The 19,325-nt window shown below is 42.6% G+C and overlaps 1 protein-coding gene across 1 annotated transcript; it reads left to right on the top strand.

Annotated features, from left to right (window-relative positions):
* Positions 1-9,008: 9,008 nt before the first annotated feature.
* Positions 9,009-11,257, top strand: LOC142955084 (tRNA N(3)-cytidine methyltransferase METTL8, mitochondrial-like). Its single transcript, XM_076096442.1, has 5 exons — positions 9,009-9,160; positions 9,417-9,508; positions 9,592-9,956; positions 10,130-10,179; positions 11,227-11,257. The coding sequence occupies exons 1-5, from the start codon at positions 9,009-9,011 to the stop codon at positions 11,255-11,257; spliced, it is 690 nt and encodes a 229-aa protein (XP_075952557.1).
* Positions 11,258-19,325: the final 8,068 nt, after the last annotated feature.

The raw sequence follows: 19,325 nt of genomic DNA, 5'->3' as shown, positions 1-19,325 counted from the left end.
TAAAACAATATTAAAAATACTTTGTTTAAGGTAAAAGTCCTGCATTCAAAATCTTACTCAAAAAAGTACAAAATGTACAAAAAGTGCCAAAAGTCAAGTATACTCATGATGCAAAATAGACCATTTCAGAATAATGTATATATTATATAACTGGATTATAAATTATACATTAATGTGTGCATTATTTTAATGTTACAGCTGGTAAAGGGGGAGCTAATTTAAAATATGAATTATTATTATTATTATTAATGCTGAACATGCCTAATAAACAGCAACATTGTGTGACTTGGCCCTTCCATTAAAAAACCATGACCTGCTAAAAAGCTCAAAGACATTGAACGAGCACCGTATCAGATTTAAATTGTTTTAACTCTGGCTCCATCTTGGGGCCCATTGCTGTGGTGTTTGATTGGCAAGTAATGATTTAAAACAGGATGTTATTGTGACACCTTTATTCTTCAACCTGCAATAACTGATCGGTTTGCACAAAGAAGTTGTGAATACAATATTGATATTCTCACCTTTAACCTTTTGGTACTGAGCAGTAAACACTGTTTTTTTTAGCGCCACCTGCTGCAGCTTGAAACAATGCTAATCATTCTTATTTATTCATTTTTTATGTATAGGGACCATGGATGATGTCAAACCTAAAGCTAATTGTAATCCTCAGTCCCTTTGCAGGTCCCAATTAAAACATCCTTGCAGTGGTAGAACAGCACTGAACAAATTAGACAGCGTGACGACACACAGTTACACAGAGAAGTACATCCCACACGAGTTGTTGCTTTCACAGAGAAAGCTGACTGCCCAAAGTCCGTGCAACAAAAGGTCATGAGAGCGGTGACAGGAAATCAAAACAGTAAAATTGTGGGCGGCTAAACCACCAGCTGAAGATTCAGGTGGTAATTCTGTGTAGGTTCATCACTACGAGAGACCCCTCTCACACTGTTTTCACATCGTCGTTGGATACATTATGGTTTTAATAATGTACGTTTTTATCAGTGCAGGTTGTTTTTCTGTAGGTGCTGTTTTTTCTTTGTCAGTTCAGTGGCTTTCACCGCTTGTTCTACTTCAACCTCCCACTCTTTTTCTTCCTGAAATGTAGATGTAAATGCACAGCAATATAAAACACAACACTCCATGTGTGCTAGAGGACTTTGCCCAGGAAAGGCCTGCTGGAGAGAAAGGGTTTAGAATAGAAAATCCAAAATCTTTTTTTTTTTAATTGGCTTTACTGTTGTGTCGAACTAATCAATAACATAAAAATGCAAAATTATTTGGTTTTCAATGTCACAGATAGTTCCTTTGCAGGGCAATGTATTGCAAATTATTTCGTCATACTCTAAAACAAACTGCTATACCGTTGTATGTCAGACACTCTTCATTCGTTTTTTCTTTACTGCCCTCTTGTAACATAGTACGGGCTGATTTTTCTTGCAGCAGTGCTGGTTGCATTTCTCTGTGGACATTGATTGCTTCCAGGTCAGAAGCCATGCTCGTTTTCACTGTCCATCCGTTGCCTTCCTATTCCTCTACTGACATCCTTTGTATTGGTTCGTGTCCCATTAGACTCTCAGCTGTGTTAGAAGAAACAAAGCGGGTGCAGGTTCCCCGGGCTCTGCCAGCGGCGATCGCAAAAGGAGCAGAAATGTGGAAGTGAGGACGGGTCACGACGGAATAATTTTGCAGTTTCGTGCTCATAGCCAGACTTTCAGATCCCACCGGCGCAGCTTGATGCTCGCAGTACTGACAAGAGGAAAGTCAGAGTGGAGAGCACACACATCGCAACAGTCATCCATCCATTTGGACATGATTAGATTGAATGTAACCTCTAAATGATCAGTATAATTGTTATTCAAAGGTCAGACGCACGATAACAACCAATGCAAAACAAATAGATAAAAGGTTATTCTACAGTAATAGGACAGAACATTGACTTTTATTGTCTTTGTAATTGCTATGCTTCTGATGGAAACAAATACTTTGGTTCTACAGTAAAAAAATAGGATTTGTTGAGTCTCTACTTCTATCTTCTTCTATTATTTATTTCCTTCTCTCTGTGATGTGATTCATTGCTATTTGTGGGTATACAACCCCAATTAACTTTCACTTTAAGGGAACACTTACTGCAGAGAGTTAGAGGAGAATATTGATTTTACTTTCATAGTATGTAAATTAGAACGTTTTAGGCAGCAGTCGGTTGGCTTAGCTTTACAGAAAGACTGGAGGTAGAGTTAAACAGCAAGTTTCTGAGTCTCTTCCTCACAACTTTGTGGAAGTCCAAAATAAAATCACTGGACAACCTCTTTAAAGGGATAGTTTGATGTTTTAAAAGTATGCGTCAAGCACCAACAATCCTACATTTCCCACAATGCAACTCAATCCCAGCTTTCTGGTAAATACCCATGTCCTTCAAACCCCATGCCCCAGTTTGCATTTTAGGCTTTCTGTTTTCTAAGACTTTAGAAAGCTCCCTCCAGAGCCACAAAAGACATACAACTGTTTAGTATAGGACTCCTCATGCCCCTATAAAATGGTACCATATTTCAAATATTGTATACAACCAAATCATAACCACAGCTGTGTTTAATTATTAAGAGTTTAAAAATTAGACAAAACAAACCAAGAGCATATTAACACCCACCAGCTGCCAGCATTTTATTTTATTTTAAGGACATTTCTTCCACTAGATGGGGCTATTTTATGTCAACATGCATTCCAGACTTGTTTTTTTATGACCTAGCTGTGATGGGAATCTTTTGTTAGCTTAATGTGTATTTAAGTGTTCAGGCCCGTCTGAATGAATGTTTGCTGTTGCACTAATGCCCGCTCTGTGTGTTTGGTGGGTCATCAGTAGAAACAATGAAAACACCAGCCAATGTTAAAGATCAAAATCACTCACTCTGTGGTTTCAAACGGCAATACAGCTTCAACATCTGGGGATGAGGACATTGGGGGGAGATGCCCATACTGTCAGTTCCACACAGACTTGTGCTGTAAATTTAGTTGTGTGCTGCTTGTTTTGCTGCACATTGAAAATTATTATATTATATTCATTATTAAATGATTGTATCGCACGACTGATTCGATCATGCTTTATTGCACATTATGGCACACTGAAAAAGCAGGTAAATTTGAAGCATTAGTGTACTGCTTTGTTAATTAAATAAAGTCAAAAATAAAAAGGCTGTCGTCAATTATTGAGGCTTGTGAGAGTTGTGGCCTAGAAAACTCAGAGTAATAAAGTCGTATTACTTCCATGTGTCAGCATGATCGCTGGAGACAACAGAGAAAGCGTTCAGAGCACAACTTCAGGCTAATCTTGCATTAATGAGTGTGAGTGTGATGGTAGCCTTGGATTGTTTTTGTATCGGCCTTTCGACAGGATTGTAAACTAAATCCTTCTATTTAGTTTTCCCCAGACGAGCTAAATGGTTATATCTTAGGGTGTGATTTGATGCTATTCTGGGCGTCAGCACCACGCATCCGTTATATCCAAACCATACAGCCGTATAGCTATCGGCCTCACCAGTGAAATCTTGTGTGAGATGAGAGTCTTTGTGTGAATGATTTGTTGTTATTGTTATGGCTGGCAGCAGTGGAGGCTTTGCTCTGTGTGTGTGAGATGTTATCTCAGCTTTTTCCCCCTCTACCTGATGAAACCTAAAAAGGTGAAACCAGGCGACGCTTAATATCCAACAGGTTCCTTGGAGGTCATTAGACAAATGTGTAGAGATAAGGTGCACATACATTCATATGCATACATTTCCATGTATGCATATATAAATATTACAAAAGACGTGTATTAAGAGATTGGCGATGATCTTTAGAAGTTTTATAACTGGTTGCAATGTTGCAGTGGTTGCTTTTGGTTGGACAGTGCTACAGATGCAACCTGACATTTTTTAAGTTTTAATGGAGCAAGCCCAATAAGTAAATAACTAGTTTTAAACTATGGTCGTTACTAAGAATTTATGTAGGACCTGATTATTGCTTGTAATAAAACCTTTTTTCCTTGTGCCTCAATTCGTCATAGGCCATGTTTTGTACAATCTTACCCAGATTATTCTGACCCAGCTATGGTGTTAACAGTAACTGTTAGATAACACTGACTTATTCATGAAGGTGATGGGGTTAAGTTAATCAAGACATTTGAAGCAATTTTTGCTTAATGAAGAGTAAGAGTTGCTTACTCATCTAGATGCTAATTATATATAAATTGCTAAATTTAAGTTGCAAGTTCTTGAATATTAGATGTCTGTCTTTGGTCAAGAGAGTTAACACAAGTTGGATCTGCTGTTGCCGATTACCATCACCCAGTAAGGCCTTTACTTCCTGACATCTACAGACCCATTTGTGGTTCCGGTCATATAAACAAACCAGAAAACAGCAGGAGACGGCACAGTGTATAGGCTTTATATAGTTAAAAGATCTTCAAACCTCATCTAAATTAACCTTTTAGTGAAGGACGAGAGGCAATCCATCGTGCTGCTGTATGCATGAGGACTTTCAATCCGGCTAATTGCATTCAGGACACACAGATGAGAGCAAGACACCTGGACTTACATCCAGTGATACATAAAAACATGAAATCAAGAGGATGTGTCTGTTTGTGGCCCTTTGATTCCCCATCTGTCCTTGTCTGTAATGGAAACCCTGTGATTATTGCGGAGCAGTATTTTCAATCAATATCAATATTTTGTAGTTTTTGTAGTAAAGATGATATGACCGCGTACATTTTTCCCAAGCAATAACCACACGTTTCCCTCTCCACAGATACATAGACAACAAACAAGTCCCCCTTGCCCTGAGTTACTGTGATGGATAATCCATGCTGTTTTAGGCCCATTACCTCGACTGAGGCCTGGCGATTTCCATGACGAGTTACTGTATCTCTGTTGAAATCAGTCAGGCTCAAAGCTAATGGGTTATTATTATATGACTGACGACGTTGAGTTATTTTCTCTGCCTTGGGCTGACATCCCTCGATTCTGCCAACAACCAGCCCCCCCCCCCTACACACACATACACACCGCTACCCCCTCCCGCCCACTGCTCAACTCCCACAAAGCCTCTGCACTGCAGTCACAAATGCAATCGAGAGCTTTTGAGTCAGGATGGATTGGACCCCGGCCCTCCCGGATACATTATCACAGGCGATTTGACATCTCTGGTCGTTGCTGCATCATCGTAGTACGGAGCCATGCGGTTGCAGGCTCTTGCTTAGGGTCTCATTGATTGCCCTTTATGACTAATTGGAAATATCTCAATGTGTAATGTCTCTTAACACTTCTGAAGTTTGACAGAGGAGCATGACTTTTTGCCCAATGTTTTGTCCAAGCACTTAAAGAGAGAAAGGAGGTTGCACTCCAACAATAAATGAAAGCAAGTGAACTAAAACAATGAAATAAATCAATTAACAAATTAGTTGAGAGTAAAGCAGGACAGTAATTGAAGGACTTTGGAGTTTTGGCAGCGACCTGATACAACCCTGTCTCTCACAGCCGTAAAACATCTGAGAGAGTGGTGAGCCAGACAGAACAAAGCTCAAAACGTAATCACCCAAAGTAAAAAAAAGTAAGATTAACCATGAACTATAGGATAGAGCATAAAGCACTGCATCCAACACAAACACTATAGAAACTAGAAAATGCATTTCCTGCTGAAAATGCGTTGGAATGCTGAAAGCTGAAATGAATCTCAAAAACATTGCTGAAAATTAAGAAATGGGAGACTACCCATCTGAAAAATGTTGAAGGCCGAAAGCATTTAAACTGCACTGCTGAAAACCCTTCTAGTTGAAATGTCTAACTATGGTGTCTGTAGCTGAAAGTATGAGGAAGAAGAAGGCTTTGAAAGTTGAAGAAGTTTAACAGGATTTGAAGATTTTCTCCATAGAGATCCCATTCAAAAGAAAATTGCAAATAGCTTAATATTTCAAAGAATTTAAAGATTACAAATATGAAAATTCATATCACCCCTCTCCTGAAAGAGCTGAACATTTTGATATTCAAATGGTTTCTGTGGCTTAAAAAATGTCAGCAGTAGTGATATTTGTAGTATTAGTAGTACTAGAAGTTGTAGTTGTAGTAGAAGTATCATTAGTAGTTGAAGTATTAGCATTTAGAAGAAGTAGTAGTATCGGTAGTAGTAGTAATAGCTGTAGTAGTGGTCGTAGTATTTAATATAACAGTAGTAGTATAAGTAGTAGTAGTAGTAATAGTAATGACAGTATTTGAAGTAGCAGTAATAGCAGTAGTAGTAGTACTAGTAGCAGTCGTACTAATAGCTGTAGTAGTATTAGTACTGGTAGTCGCATGAATAGCAGTTGTAGTATAAGTAATAGTAGTAGTGGTAGTAATAGCAGTAGTGGTAGTAATACTATTGATGGTAGCAGTAATAGCAGTAGTAATCGTAGCAACAGCAAAAGTTGTAGTAGAAGTAGTAGTAGTAGTAGCAGCAGCAGTAGTAGTAGTAATACTAGAAATATTAGCAGCAATAGTAGTAGTTGTCGCAGTATTAGTAAGAGCATTCATTACTTCAACAAAAAAGCCTGATTTTCAGCTTAATATTTAAATAGAGTTAATCCATGAGGCTTTTATTTTGAAAGGGTGGGGCTGGGTGGGGGAGAGAGGGGGAGAGGAGACATAATCATAATGTTTGACACATAAACAGAGGTTATTAAATGACAGGCTTCATCACAAGCATTTCAGTTATATTTCACTCTTTGGGGCTTTTATTTTGAAATGGGGTGTGGGGGGGAGAGGAGATGGACTCATATTGTTAGATTAACACAAACAGGTTATTAAATGACAGGCTTCATCACAAGCATTTCAGTTAGAATTCACTCTGTGGGGCTTTTATTTTGAAATGGGGTGTGGGGGGGGGGGGAGAAGGGGAGAGGAGATGGACTCATAATGTTAGATGAACACAAACAGGTTATTAAATGACAGGCTTCATCATAAGCATTTCAGTTAGAATTCACTCTTTGGGGCTTTTATTTTGAAATGGGGTGTGGGCGGGGGGGGGGGGGAGGAGACATAATCATAATGTTAGATAAACATAAACAGGTTATTAAATGACAGGCTTCATCACAAGCATTTAAGTTAGAATTAATTTTGTGGGGCCTTTACTTTAAAATGGGGTGTGTGTGTGTGGGGGGGAGTCCTCTTAAAATCTCTAAGACCTGAATGACTGTATGAGAGAGAGACACAGACAGAGAGAGAGAGAGAGAGAGAGAGAGAGAGAGTGAGTGAGTGAGTGAGAGACTGATTTCTCTGGCAATCTTTCTCATTTGGAGATTATCCTATGTTTTATCATTTACAGCTTACATGACTATTGTCCTGCTCTGCCATGTCTTTCCTCGTCTCTCCCTCTTGTGTCGCGGTGTGTGTAAATGTCACTCGAATCAGGAAACTTATCAGAATACCCATATTTGATTGGCTGAGCTGATCACGTACATCATAATGTTGACTTGGGCTTCCACAACCTGTTGATATCGTCTTTGTGTTCTTTTAACACGTCTTTATGTTGAAATATGTAACACACAGCATGTGTTGAATGTGCTAACACACTGACTGTGTTGAAAGCAACACAAAATGTGTTGTCCTTAACTAGACAGGCAGGTGTGTTAAAAATGAACACATGATGTGATATTTTTAAACCCATCTGTTTTGAGAGTGCAGAAATACAGTACTACAGTAAAACTACTTTGTTACTTTCCATTACTGACTACATTTCAGGGAGTACTATCGTGCTTTCTACTTCTAAACTGGGGGAACCGGAGAAAACCCTTAACTACCATCACAGTAGAAGTCCCTCAGACTCACAAAGGCTCAAGCCTTCTAGCTGTCACACTGTTGACCTCTATGGGGCAGAGCTCAAGTCCTGCCCCACATCGAGGTAAATGGTAAATGGACTGTACTTGTAAAGCGCTTTTCTAGTCTTCACGACCACTCAAAGCGCTTTCACACTTGTCATCATTCACCCATTCACACCCATTCATACGCTGATGGTAGAGGCCATGCCCACCATCAGGACTAACTAACATTCACACACCGTACGCACAGCTACGGGAGCAATTTTGGGGTTAAGTGTCTTGCCCAAGGACACATCGACATGCGACTAGCGGAGCCGGGGATCAAACCACCGATCCTGCTCTCTACTAAGCCACAGTCGCCGCATGTGACCTCCTGCTCCACTGGTCTTGGTCCCTCTATGATGAAGGACAGAGGACAGAGCAGGAGACTGCGTTCATCTTGAAGAAAAAAAATTAATACATCTCTAAACTGGGGGAACCGGAGAAAACCCTTAACTACCATCACAGTAGAAGTCCCTCAGACTCACAAAGGCTCAAGCCTTCTAGCTGTCACACTGTTGACCTCTGTGGGGCAGAGCTCAAGTCCTGCCCCACAATGAGGTAAATGGTAACGTGTGCTATCTCTCCACTCGCTCCATAGTTGTAGTCTTCCTCAAGCGTCTTCTTCTAGTGAAGGAATTAAGGCACACGGCATCCATCTTGGAACATTAGCGCCCTCCTCTCCACCGTTGTTACGTTGAGCATCGATGTATAACCACCATAGACTATGATTACCACCCATCAACATTTAGTTTTGTTTCCCCTTAAGTAGCTCGGAAAAGTATATTATTTCATACTTTTTGACTGTAAATATATTTTGCTGTATTGGCTTGTTCCAACCATCTCTTAAATATCTCTGATGTTTTCATTGAATTAAACATTCAAACCAAAGACTCCTTTGGCAGCACTGTTTCATGAAATATTCCAGATGTATAGTGCCTCATTATTCAAACATTTTATTAAAACTTTGCCTGCCATTTGTTGCATGTGTAAAGTTTGGGATCCTCACTTGCAGCAAAATATTTTCCTGAAGAGTAAAACAATAATTTAGTTTGCGTTAAACAGCAGCTCCAGTGAGTGTTCATTAGCTGTCGGTGCAGTGTCAAAGCATTGTAAAATATGTTACTCTTCTTGTGTTTTTACAGAATAAATGCATAAACTGCGGAGTTTCTCTGTCGCCAAATTGGCTGAAGTTTTCAGCAGATTGTCGTCAAGACTACATAGGACAGATGGAAGACCTTCAGCTCCACTTGGGTCATGGATTCTGACCAATACTGATGACATCTTTAAGCACAACATGTGGTCAGTGATGTACTGCAGCAGTTATCTGTATATGCCTTTTATGGAGATAGTAGGATTACAGAATAGGTGTGCCTACTTTGAACAGCACGGGACTGAGATTTAGGGTTACAGTTAACAGCTTTCTGATCAACCTGCAAAACGCAACAGTGGATTTATATGTTACAGTTTTATATTTTCTGTTATTTGATGCTGTTCATAAGTTACTCTAGTTGAGCAGATGTATCAACAACAGCATTTGTACTGCTTTATTTGTTAGGGATCACGTGCAATGGATGGAAGAGGATAAAGAAAACGCACGACAGAAGGCAAAAGAAAATTCCTGCATAAACATTCCTTTAGAGGAACAAGGCAAGAATGTTTCCCTGCAAAAATAGGTTTCCAGGTTACATTTGAATGGGGTTAACTTTTAGGAAAATATCTTCTCCACACAGGTAAATTTGACACAGAGGCTTGCCAATACTGGGACAAGTTTTACAAGATGCACCAGGAAAAGTTCTTTAAAGATCGCAAGTGGCTGTTTTTAGAGTTCCCAGAACTGCTTCCTTCAGGTGCAAAAAGTCAAACCACAAACGGGCGTCTGGGTGATCAGCAGGCGTCACTCCCGCAACCGACTGGATCCAGTACAGACACAGAGACTCGACACCGGCAACACAACGGACTCACACACCATCACAGAAATGCAGACGCCCCCAATCATCAGACAGAGTCCGGTCAGGGAGCAGCACCGGATAGGAATGAAGCTGCCATACAAGCTGCTACTTTCCCTGGCCAGCATGCATCCTTCAGGATCTTGGAGGTTTTCAAAACTGTTCACATGTATTGATTTGAATTCTGATTGTTTTAATATAGATTGTTGCATGTGGACTATTACACAATTGTGGCAATAACAGGCTGTAAAATGCTATACTAAAATGTGAGATAACAGCACTTAAATAATAATAACAAATACAATCAAATATTTTTCTACAGGTCGGATGCGGGGTTGGTAACAGCGTATTTCCCATCGTTAATTCCATAAAGTGAGTAAATATTTCATATATTCCATTGAAGTTAACCTTTTCAACACCATCAATGTGGATCATGTCAGTTTTATAGTGCAACACATGTTTACAGAAGCAAAACATTCAAATGCACACAATACTGGGCAGTAAAATATAGTTATCTTTACCATTTTATTGTTATGAGTGCATGCACCATAACACTATCCAGCTCCTCAATCAGCACAAAACTGTGGCTCACCATGAATGATATATCATAGTATTACAGAACTATGCACAGGAGCAAGATACAGTCAGTATGATTACATTACATGTGCCCACATTGCTTGTACTGTTAAAATACACTTGACTGTTGAAAAACATTATATACTGAATTTGAGATACAAACTGCAACAAATGTGGGAACTTAAATCAAAAATACATGTGGCATTAATCTGTGTATCATTACAAAATACTTTTAACTGGCCTTTTCCACAGCAGACATTTGACTTAATAACATTCACAATGGCTCTGTTCTAATCAAGTGTCCCAGTAAGCCACGACAGTGTGAAAGTGAGCCAGCATGCACAACAGCAGGACCCTGACCCGTCTTTTCCTACTGTGACATGTCAAAATGTCTTCTGAAAAGAAAGGCCCTCTAGTGCTTCTTTACACAAGGACTCCTGGGTGGCTCTGAAATCGCTTAATCTGCACTAAAATCAGTTTCTGGGTAAAGAAATTGGTGAGAAAGGAAAAGGGGAAGCATTTCGTTGGTATTGGGAAGGACTTCAGGTTTTAGTTGAAGCCATCATCAGTGGTGGGGAGAAGTGCAGAGTGTAACACACCGTGAGAGTTTCTATGCCAGTTTATAATTTGATAGTTTTTAATTTGAAATTGACCATGTGGCCCTTTAACACTTTTCACTTACTGTTTCTGTAATGTTCTGTCCATATGTTTTTCCAGGAAGGCATTTATACAATTTTTGGCAATAAGTAAAGGTGAAATCTTGGCTTCCGTGAAAGGAAAAGTGCAGTTGCACTCTATTTGTAATCAGCCAAAGGTTGTTAAACTGTCTGTTCTGTTCCATAGAGAAACAGACGCATATTTATACTGTTGGTGAGCTGAAGCTGAAGGTGAGCTTTGCTAATTTTGCGAAAGTACGTCTTTCTCGATGCTGTCGACCGGCGACCGAGTTGGTGAAAGAGACTCATATACTGACCAAGGACTTGTTGAAGATGCGTCCTCCTCGATGCTGACTTTCCCATCGTGGGTGATTAAATGGTCTAGTACTCTACGATTGCACATGAAGGTCGACGGCGGAGGTGGTATATATAACTCAGGGTCCATTTCGTGTGTGTCGATCTTAATGTTCACCTCTTTCAGGTAAGTCCATATTTGGTTCAGTAGCTGAGAGTACTTGTTACCGCATGACTGACATGTAGGCTGTTTGCGACGTATTATTTCTGGGGTAATCTCAGGCCCCATCCCATTTGTGAAGTGACAGGAGAGGTAATCCTTAACTTCCTCTGTGATTGTACATCTGATAAGGTTTATGCAATACTTTTGCACTTGAAAATTTGTATCCATGTATGACATGATTCTAACGTAATCGCCAACTTTGAATTCATTTCCTGTTGGATATGCCTTCTCATAGCTCTTCTGGTCTTTAAGAACTAGCCAAAGAACGGTTTTTGCAAGAGCTGCAACCTCCTGATATAATTCCTTGTTTATCACTTTACGCTTATGGCCTGACCATTGCAAAATGTAAGAAACTATAAAAAACTTGACTTCTTTAAGAACAGCGTTAATTTTTTCAATCTCCCATACCATGGGTGGTGAGGCTAAATCTTTACTGAAAAGATGTCCAGCGTAAATGTCAATGCCCCGTTGTAATCGAGCCAAACGTCTGGCATATGCAACTTTATCAGCCGGTCTGATATCGTATCCACAAATGTCGAACATTTGCCCCTTAAATCAGCATACATTTGAAGCTCTTCGAGATTATGCCATTGGGATATGAGCTTCAGTTGCTCTCGCTTTTCCTGTTCATTTACGAACAAATAATAGCGATCAGGCGATCCATACTGTCGCAGCGCATATTTAAAGTCTGGTAGTTTACTTTCTACTAACGTTAGATCTGATGGTGACGGTGTGCAATTATCACTTGAACTCTGTGATGTTTCTGGTCTATACATGGACATTGGTGATGTGTTATTCTGGTCGGTCATCTTCGATGCTGATTTTAAAATTGCTGAGGAAAATATTTCACGTACTGCTCTGTGACTGTAGGACGGAACGAATGTGGGCTAGAACGAACAACTAGTTTTTCAAAAAACATAAAAGACGGTCACGTGACTTCACAAAGGCTCCAAACAGAACGTTGCTTGGCAACGGCGGCACAAGCAAAGGTCGTGACCCCGCGTTCTTTTATCTACCTTTATGACGTCACGTGCATGCCTCTGATCCTGTGATCCTGTGATCACAGGACACAACATCTATATAACCCAGAGATAATTAACGTGCTGTTCAGTCTGAACAAGGAGAAGGCAAGCGCAATCATATACAACGTGACTACAGAGTTTAGATCATACTGCACGGTTTTACGTCTGTGATAATATTAAATTAACTGTAACACTGCAGGTTAAATAACATATATATTACATCTTAAATCTTCACCTCAGGATTTTTAAAACCAGCATCAAAGATGGCCGACCAGAATAACGCAACAGCAATGACTGTAGCTAAACAGAAGACCAGTGAGGACATAAATACAGACAACTTTATAACTTTAATGTGGAACATTAAAGATCTGTTCATTTGTCCTGAACCGTCAGTGACAGATGTTACAGACGTCATCGCAATAGAAACAGACCCCTATCGGCTTAAATGTGTTTTGAATGGTGTTGAGGCAGTAGCAGAGTGGAACTGTGGCTATAAAGAATGTGTGATCAGCAAAGCATGGTGGCAGAAACATGTAAACACATCACAGGTCAAACTATCCACAGACGAAACTCCCACGGTGATAAATAGGACGGTTATTGGGGAGACCACGCTGTGGTTCAGATTTGATGGAGGCGCATTTCCCCACATGCATCCTGCAATACCTTTCCTTATCGTGGAGGGAAGCAAAACGAAAATTCCTATAATTGGCCAGACTGCGATACGTTACCTCGCTCACTCGTTCACCAAAATAGCTACACACGGTTACACCATCGAGTCTTGCAATTATTCCGTTTCCTGCGAACTAAATGGAATATACACGGAGGCGGTGCTCCATTCTGAATCGTCAGTGTCATATGTACACACTGAATGGGTAGAACAGCACATGCCGAATGAGGTACGTCCTTTGGCCGAGCTAAACAGCGGCCGAGGGTTGATTCGATTTATAGCTGGTGTCCCGCTTAAGCATGTCAGTGGGTGGATCCTAGCGAAACTTAGTATCGACACGTTGGAGACACATGAACTCAAGGTGCCGATGCTGGTTGTGACAGGTCCAGAAAAAAACACCGTCATTGGAGCTAACGTACTGCGTGCTCTGATTAAAAAGAAGCCCGCCATCGAGGAAGACGTACTTTCAGCAATTCCTGGCTCAGTATGTGAGGAAGCACCTGCCAAACCTGCGCCAGGTGCAACAGAACAGGAAAAAATAAAGAAAATGTCAGTTCAGATATTCATAGAGATGCTGGTCTCGCGGATAGCCAGGAAAGCCAAAATGAACTGGACCACTGCAGAGTCTCTTTCATCAACTCAGTTGCCGGTCGACAGCATCGAGGAAGACGTTCTTTCAGCAATTCCTGGCTCAGTATGTGAGAGAATGGACCCTGAGTCTCTTTCATCAACTCAGTTGCCGGTCGACAGCATCGAGGAAGACGTACTTTCAGCAATTCCTGGCTCAGTATGTGAGAGAATGGACCCTGAGTCTCTTTCATCAACTCAGTTGCCGGTCGACAGAATCGAGGAAGACGTACTTTCAGCAATTCCTGGCTCAGTATGTGAGCGAATGGACCCTGAGTCTCTTTCATCAACTCAGTTGCCAGTCGACAGCATCGAGGAAGACGTTCTTTCAGCAATTCCTGGCTCAGTATGTGAGAGAATGGACCCTGAGTCTCTTTCATCAACTCAGTTGCCGGTCGACAGCATCGAGGAAGACGTTCTTTCAGCAATTCCTGGCTCAGTATGTGAGAGAATGGACCCTGAGTCTCTTTCATCAACTCAGTTGCCGGTCGACAGCATCGAGGAAGACGTTCTTTCAGCAATTCCTGGGTCAGTATGTGAGAGAATGGACCCTGAGTCTCTTTCATCAACTCAGTTGCCGGTCGACAGCATCGAGGAAGACGTACTTTCAGCAATTCCTGGCTCAGTATGTGAGAGAATGGACCCTGAGTCTCTTTCATCAACTCAGTTGCCGGTCGACAGAATCGAGGAAGACGTACTTTCAGCAATTCCTGGCTCAGTATGTGAGAGAATGGACCCTGAGTCTCTTTCATCAACTCAGTTGCCGGTGGACAGCATCGAGGAAGACGTTCTTTCAGCAATTCCTGGCTCAGTATGTGAGAGAATGGACCCTGAGTCTCTTTCATCAACTCAGTTGCCGGTCGACAGCATCGAGGAAGACGTACTTTCAGCAATTCCTGGCTCAGTATGTGAGAGAATGGACCCTGAGTCTCTTTCATCAACTCAGTTGCCGGTCGACAGAATCGAGGAAGACGTACTTTCAGCAATTCCTGGCTCAGTATGTGAGAGAATGGACCCTGAGTCTCTTTCATCAACTCAGTTGCCGGTGGACAGCATCGAGGAAGACGTTCTTTCAGCAATTCCTGGCTCAGTATGTGAGAGAATGGACCCTGAGTCTCTTTCATCAACTCAGTTGCCGGTCGACAGCATCGAGGAAGACGTACTTTCAGCAATTCCTGGCTCAGTATGTGAGGAAGCACCTGCCAAACCTGCGCCAGGTGCAACAGAACAGGAAAAAATAAAGAAAATGTCAGTTCAGATATTCATAGAGATGCTGGTCTCGCGGATAGCCAGGAAAGCCAAAATGAACTGGACCACTGCAGAGTCTCTTTCATCAACTCAGTTGCCGGTCGACAGCATCGAGGAAGACGTTCTTTCAGCAATTCCTGGCTCAGTATGTGAGAGAATGGACCCTGAGTCTCTTTCATCAACTCAGTTGCCGGTCGACAGCATCGAGGAAGACGTACTTTCAGCAATTCCTGGCTCAGTATGTGAGAGAATGGACCCTGAGTCTCTTTCATCAACTCAGTTGCCGGTCGACAGAATCGAGGAAGACGTACTTTCAGCAATTCCTGGCTCAGTATGTGAGCGAATGGACCCTGAGTCTCTTTCATCAACTCAGTTGCCAGTCGACAGCATCGAGGAAGACGTTCTTTCAGCAATTCCTGGCTCAGTATGTGAGAGAATGGACCCTGAGTCTCTTTCATCAACTCAGTTGCCGGTCGACAGCATCGAGGAAGACGTTCTTTCAGCAATTCCTGGCTCAGTATGTGAGAGAATGGACCCTGAGTCTCTTTCATCAACTCAGTTGCCGGTCGACAGCATCGAGGAAGACGTTCTTTCAGCAATTCCTGGGTCAGTATGTGAGAGAATGGACCCTGAGTCTCTTTCATCAACTCAGTTGCCGGTCGACAGCATCGAGGAAGACGTACTTTCAGCAATTCCTGGCTCAGTATGTGAGAGAATGGACCCTGAGTCTCTTTCATCAACTCAGTTGCCGGTCGACAGAATCGAGGAAGACGTACTTTCAGCAATTCCTGGCTCAGTATGTGAGAGAATGGACCCTGAGTCTCTTTCATCAACTCAGTTGCCGGTGGACAGCATCGAGGAAGACGTTCTTTCAGCAATTCCTGGCTCAGTATGTGAGAGAATGGACCCTGAGTCTCTTTCATCAACTCAGTTGCCGGTCGACAGCATCGAGGAAGACGTACTTTCAGCAATTCCTGGCTCAGTATGTGAGAGAATGGACCCTGAGTCTCTTTCATCAACTCAGTTGCCGGTCGACAGAATCGAGGAAGACGTACTTTCAGCAATTCCTGGCTCAGTATGTGAGAGAATGGACCCTGAGTCTCTTTCATCAACTCAGTTGCCGGTGGACAGCATCGAGGAAGACGTTCTTTCAGCAATTCCTGGCTCAGTATGTGAGAGAATGGACCCTGAGTCTCTTTCATCAACTCAGTTGCCGGTCGACAGCATCGAGGAAGACGTACTTTCAGCAATTCCTGGCTCAGTATGTGAGGAAGCACCTGCCAAACCTGCGCCAGGTGCAACAGAACAGGAAAAAATAAAGAAAATGTCAGTTCAGATATTCATAGAGATGCTGGTCTCGCGGATAGCCAGGAAAGCCAAAATGAACTGGACCACTGCAGAGTCTCTTTCATCAACTCAGTTGCCGGTCGACAGCATCGAGGAAGACGTTCTTTCAGCAATTCCTGGCTCAGTATGTGAGAGAATGGACCCTGAGTCTCTTTCATCAACTCAGTTGCCGGTCGACAGCATCGAGGAAGACGTACTTTCAGCAATTCCTGGCTCAGTATGTGAGAGAATGGACCCTGAGTCTCTTTCATCAACTCAGTTGCCGGTCGACAGAATCGAGGAAGACGTACTTTCAGCAATTCCTGGCTCAGTATGTGAGCGAATGGACCCTGAGTCTCTTTCATCAACTCAGTTGCCAGTCGACAGCATCGAGGAAGACGTTCTTTCAGCAATTCCTGGCTCAGTATGTGAGAGAATGGACCCTGAGTCTCTTTCATCAACTCAGTTGCCGGTCGACAGCATCGAGGAAGACGTTCTTTCAGCAATTCCTGGCTCAGTATGTGAGAGAATGGACCCTGAGTCTCTTTCATCAACTCAGTTGCCGGTCGACAGCATCGAGGAAGACGTTCTTTCAGCAATTCCTGGGTCAGTATGTGAGAGAATGGACCCTGAGTCTCTTTCATCAACTCAGTTGCCGGTCGACAGCATCGAGGAAGACGTACTTTCAGCAATTCCTGGCTCAGTATGTGAGAGAATGGACCCTGAGTCTCTTTCATCAACTCAGTTGCCGGTCGACAGAATCGAGGAAGACGTACTTTCAGCAATTCCTGGCTCAGTATGTGAGAGAATGGACCCTGAGTCTCTTTCATCAACTCAGTTGCCGGTGGACAGCATCGAGGAAGACGTTCTTTCAGCAATTCCTGGCTCAGTATGTGAGAGAATGGACCCTGAGTCTCTTTCATCAACTCAGTTGCCGGTCGACAGCATCGAGGAAGACGTACTTTCAGCAATTCCTGGCTCAGTATGTGAGAGAATGGACCCTGAGTCTCTTTCATCAACTCAGTTGCCGGTCGACAGAATCGAGGAAGACGTACTTTCAGCAATTCCTGGCTCAGTATGTGAGAGAATGGACCCTGAGTCTCTTTCATCAACTCAGTTGCCGGTGGACAGCATCGAGGAAGACGTTCTTTCAGCAATTCCTGGCTCAGTATGTGAGAGAATGGACCCTGAGTCTCTTTCATCAACTCAGTTGCCGGTCGACAGCATCGAGGAAGACGTACTTTCAGCAATTCCTGGCTCAGTATGTGAGGAAGCACCTGCCAAACCTGCGCCAGGTGCAACAGAACAGGAAAAAATAAAGAAAATGTCAGTTCAGATATTCATAGAGATGCTGGTCTCGCGGATAGCCAGGAAAGCCAAAATGAACTGGACCACTGCAGCCTTCGAGCCCATCATTATGCGTCTGTTTGAAAGAACGTGGATCGAAGTCCAGGGTGTCGATTTTGATCCGACCTCAAAAACGTTTAAAGAACTTGACAAAGCCATTTTCCAGGACCTGTGTGAGAAGTGGGGCAGTGTAGAAATGGTGCTGTTGACCATGAATTTAGAGGAACCAGAATTTGGGAATTGCATTGCCTCCTCTGTCAAAGATCACCTGATGACAACACCCAAAAAGCGCAGTACCATTTGCAAGTTCTTCTCGTCTGTGGGCAAAGCCATCTCCAACATCTGCAGGCGTAGAAATAGGGTTGGTGTTATATAGGTGAAGGTAAGGTAAGGTTTACCCTACATTTAGTGAATATCAACTTCATTCACCAAATCAAAACAACAAACATCTCTTTAATGCGGTATTCATCTTGAGGGGGGGGGGGGGATGCTTGAGTTTTTTGTTTTTTTCTTCAAGATGAACGCAGTCTCCTGCTCTGTCCTCTGTCCTTCATCATAGAGGGACCAAGACCAGTGGAGCAGGAGGTCACATGTGGCGACTGTGGCTTAGTAGAGAGCAGGATCGGTGGTTTGATCCCCGGCTCTGCTAGTCGCATGTCGATGTGTCCTTGGGCAAGACACTTAACCCCAAAATTGCTCCCGTAGCTGTGCGTACGGTGTGTGAATGTTAGTTAGTCCTGATGGTGGGCATGGCCTCTACCATCAGCGTATGAATGGGTGTGAATGGGTGAATGATGACAAGTGTGAAAGCGCTTTGAGTGGTCGTGAAGACTAGAAAAGGCTTTACAAGTACAGTCCATTTACCATTTACCTCGATGTGGGGCAGGACTTGAGCTCTGCCCCACAGAGGTCAACAGTGTGACAGCTAGAAGGCTTGAGCCTTTGTGAGTCTGAGGGACTTCTACTGTGATGGTAGTTAAGGGTTTTCTCCGGTTCCCCCAGTTTAGAGATGTATTCATTTTTTTTCTTCAAGATGAACGCAGTCTCCTGCTCTGTCCTCTGTCCTTCATCATAGAGGGACCAAGACCAGCGGAACAGGAGGTCACCTGTGGCGACTGTGGCTTAGTAGAGAGCAGGATCGGTGGTTTGATCCCCGGCTCCGCTAGTCGCATGTCGATGTGTCCTTGGGCAAGACACTTAACCCCAAAATTGCTCCCGTAGCTGTGCGTACGGTGTGTGAATGTTAGTTAGTCCTGATGGTGGGCATGGCCTCTACCATCAGCGTATGAATGGGTGTGAATGGGTGAATGATGACAAGTGTGAAAGCGCTTTGAGTGGTCGTGAAGACTAGAAAAGGCTTTACAAGTACAGTCCATTTACCATTTACCTCGATGTGGGGCAGGACTTGAGCTCTGCCCCATAGAGGTCAACAGTGTGACAGCTAGAAGGCTTGAGCCTTTGTGAGTCTGAGGGACTTCTACTGTGATGGTAGTTAAGGGTTTTCTCCGGTTCCCCCAGTTTAGAAGTAGAAA

This window comes from Anarhichas minor, unplaced genomic scaffold (assembly GCF_050575085.1).
Source record: "Anarhichas minor isolate MPS153535 unplaced genomic scaffold, ASM5057508v1 ptg000022l, whole genome shotgun sequence".
Classification (NCBI taxonomy): domain Eukaryota; kingdom Metazoa; phylum Chordata; class Actinopteri; order Perciformes; family Anarhichadidae; genus Anarhichas; species Anarhichas minor.
Note: the sequence above shows the minus strand (reverse complement) of the source record. Positions and strands in the feature narration are given on the sequence as shown.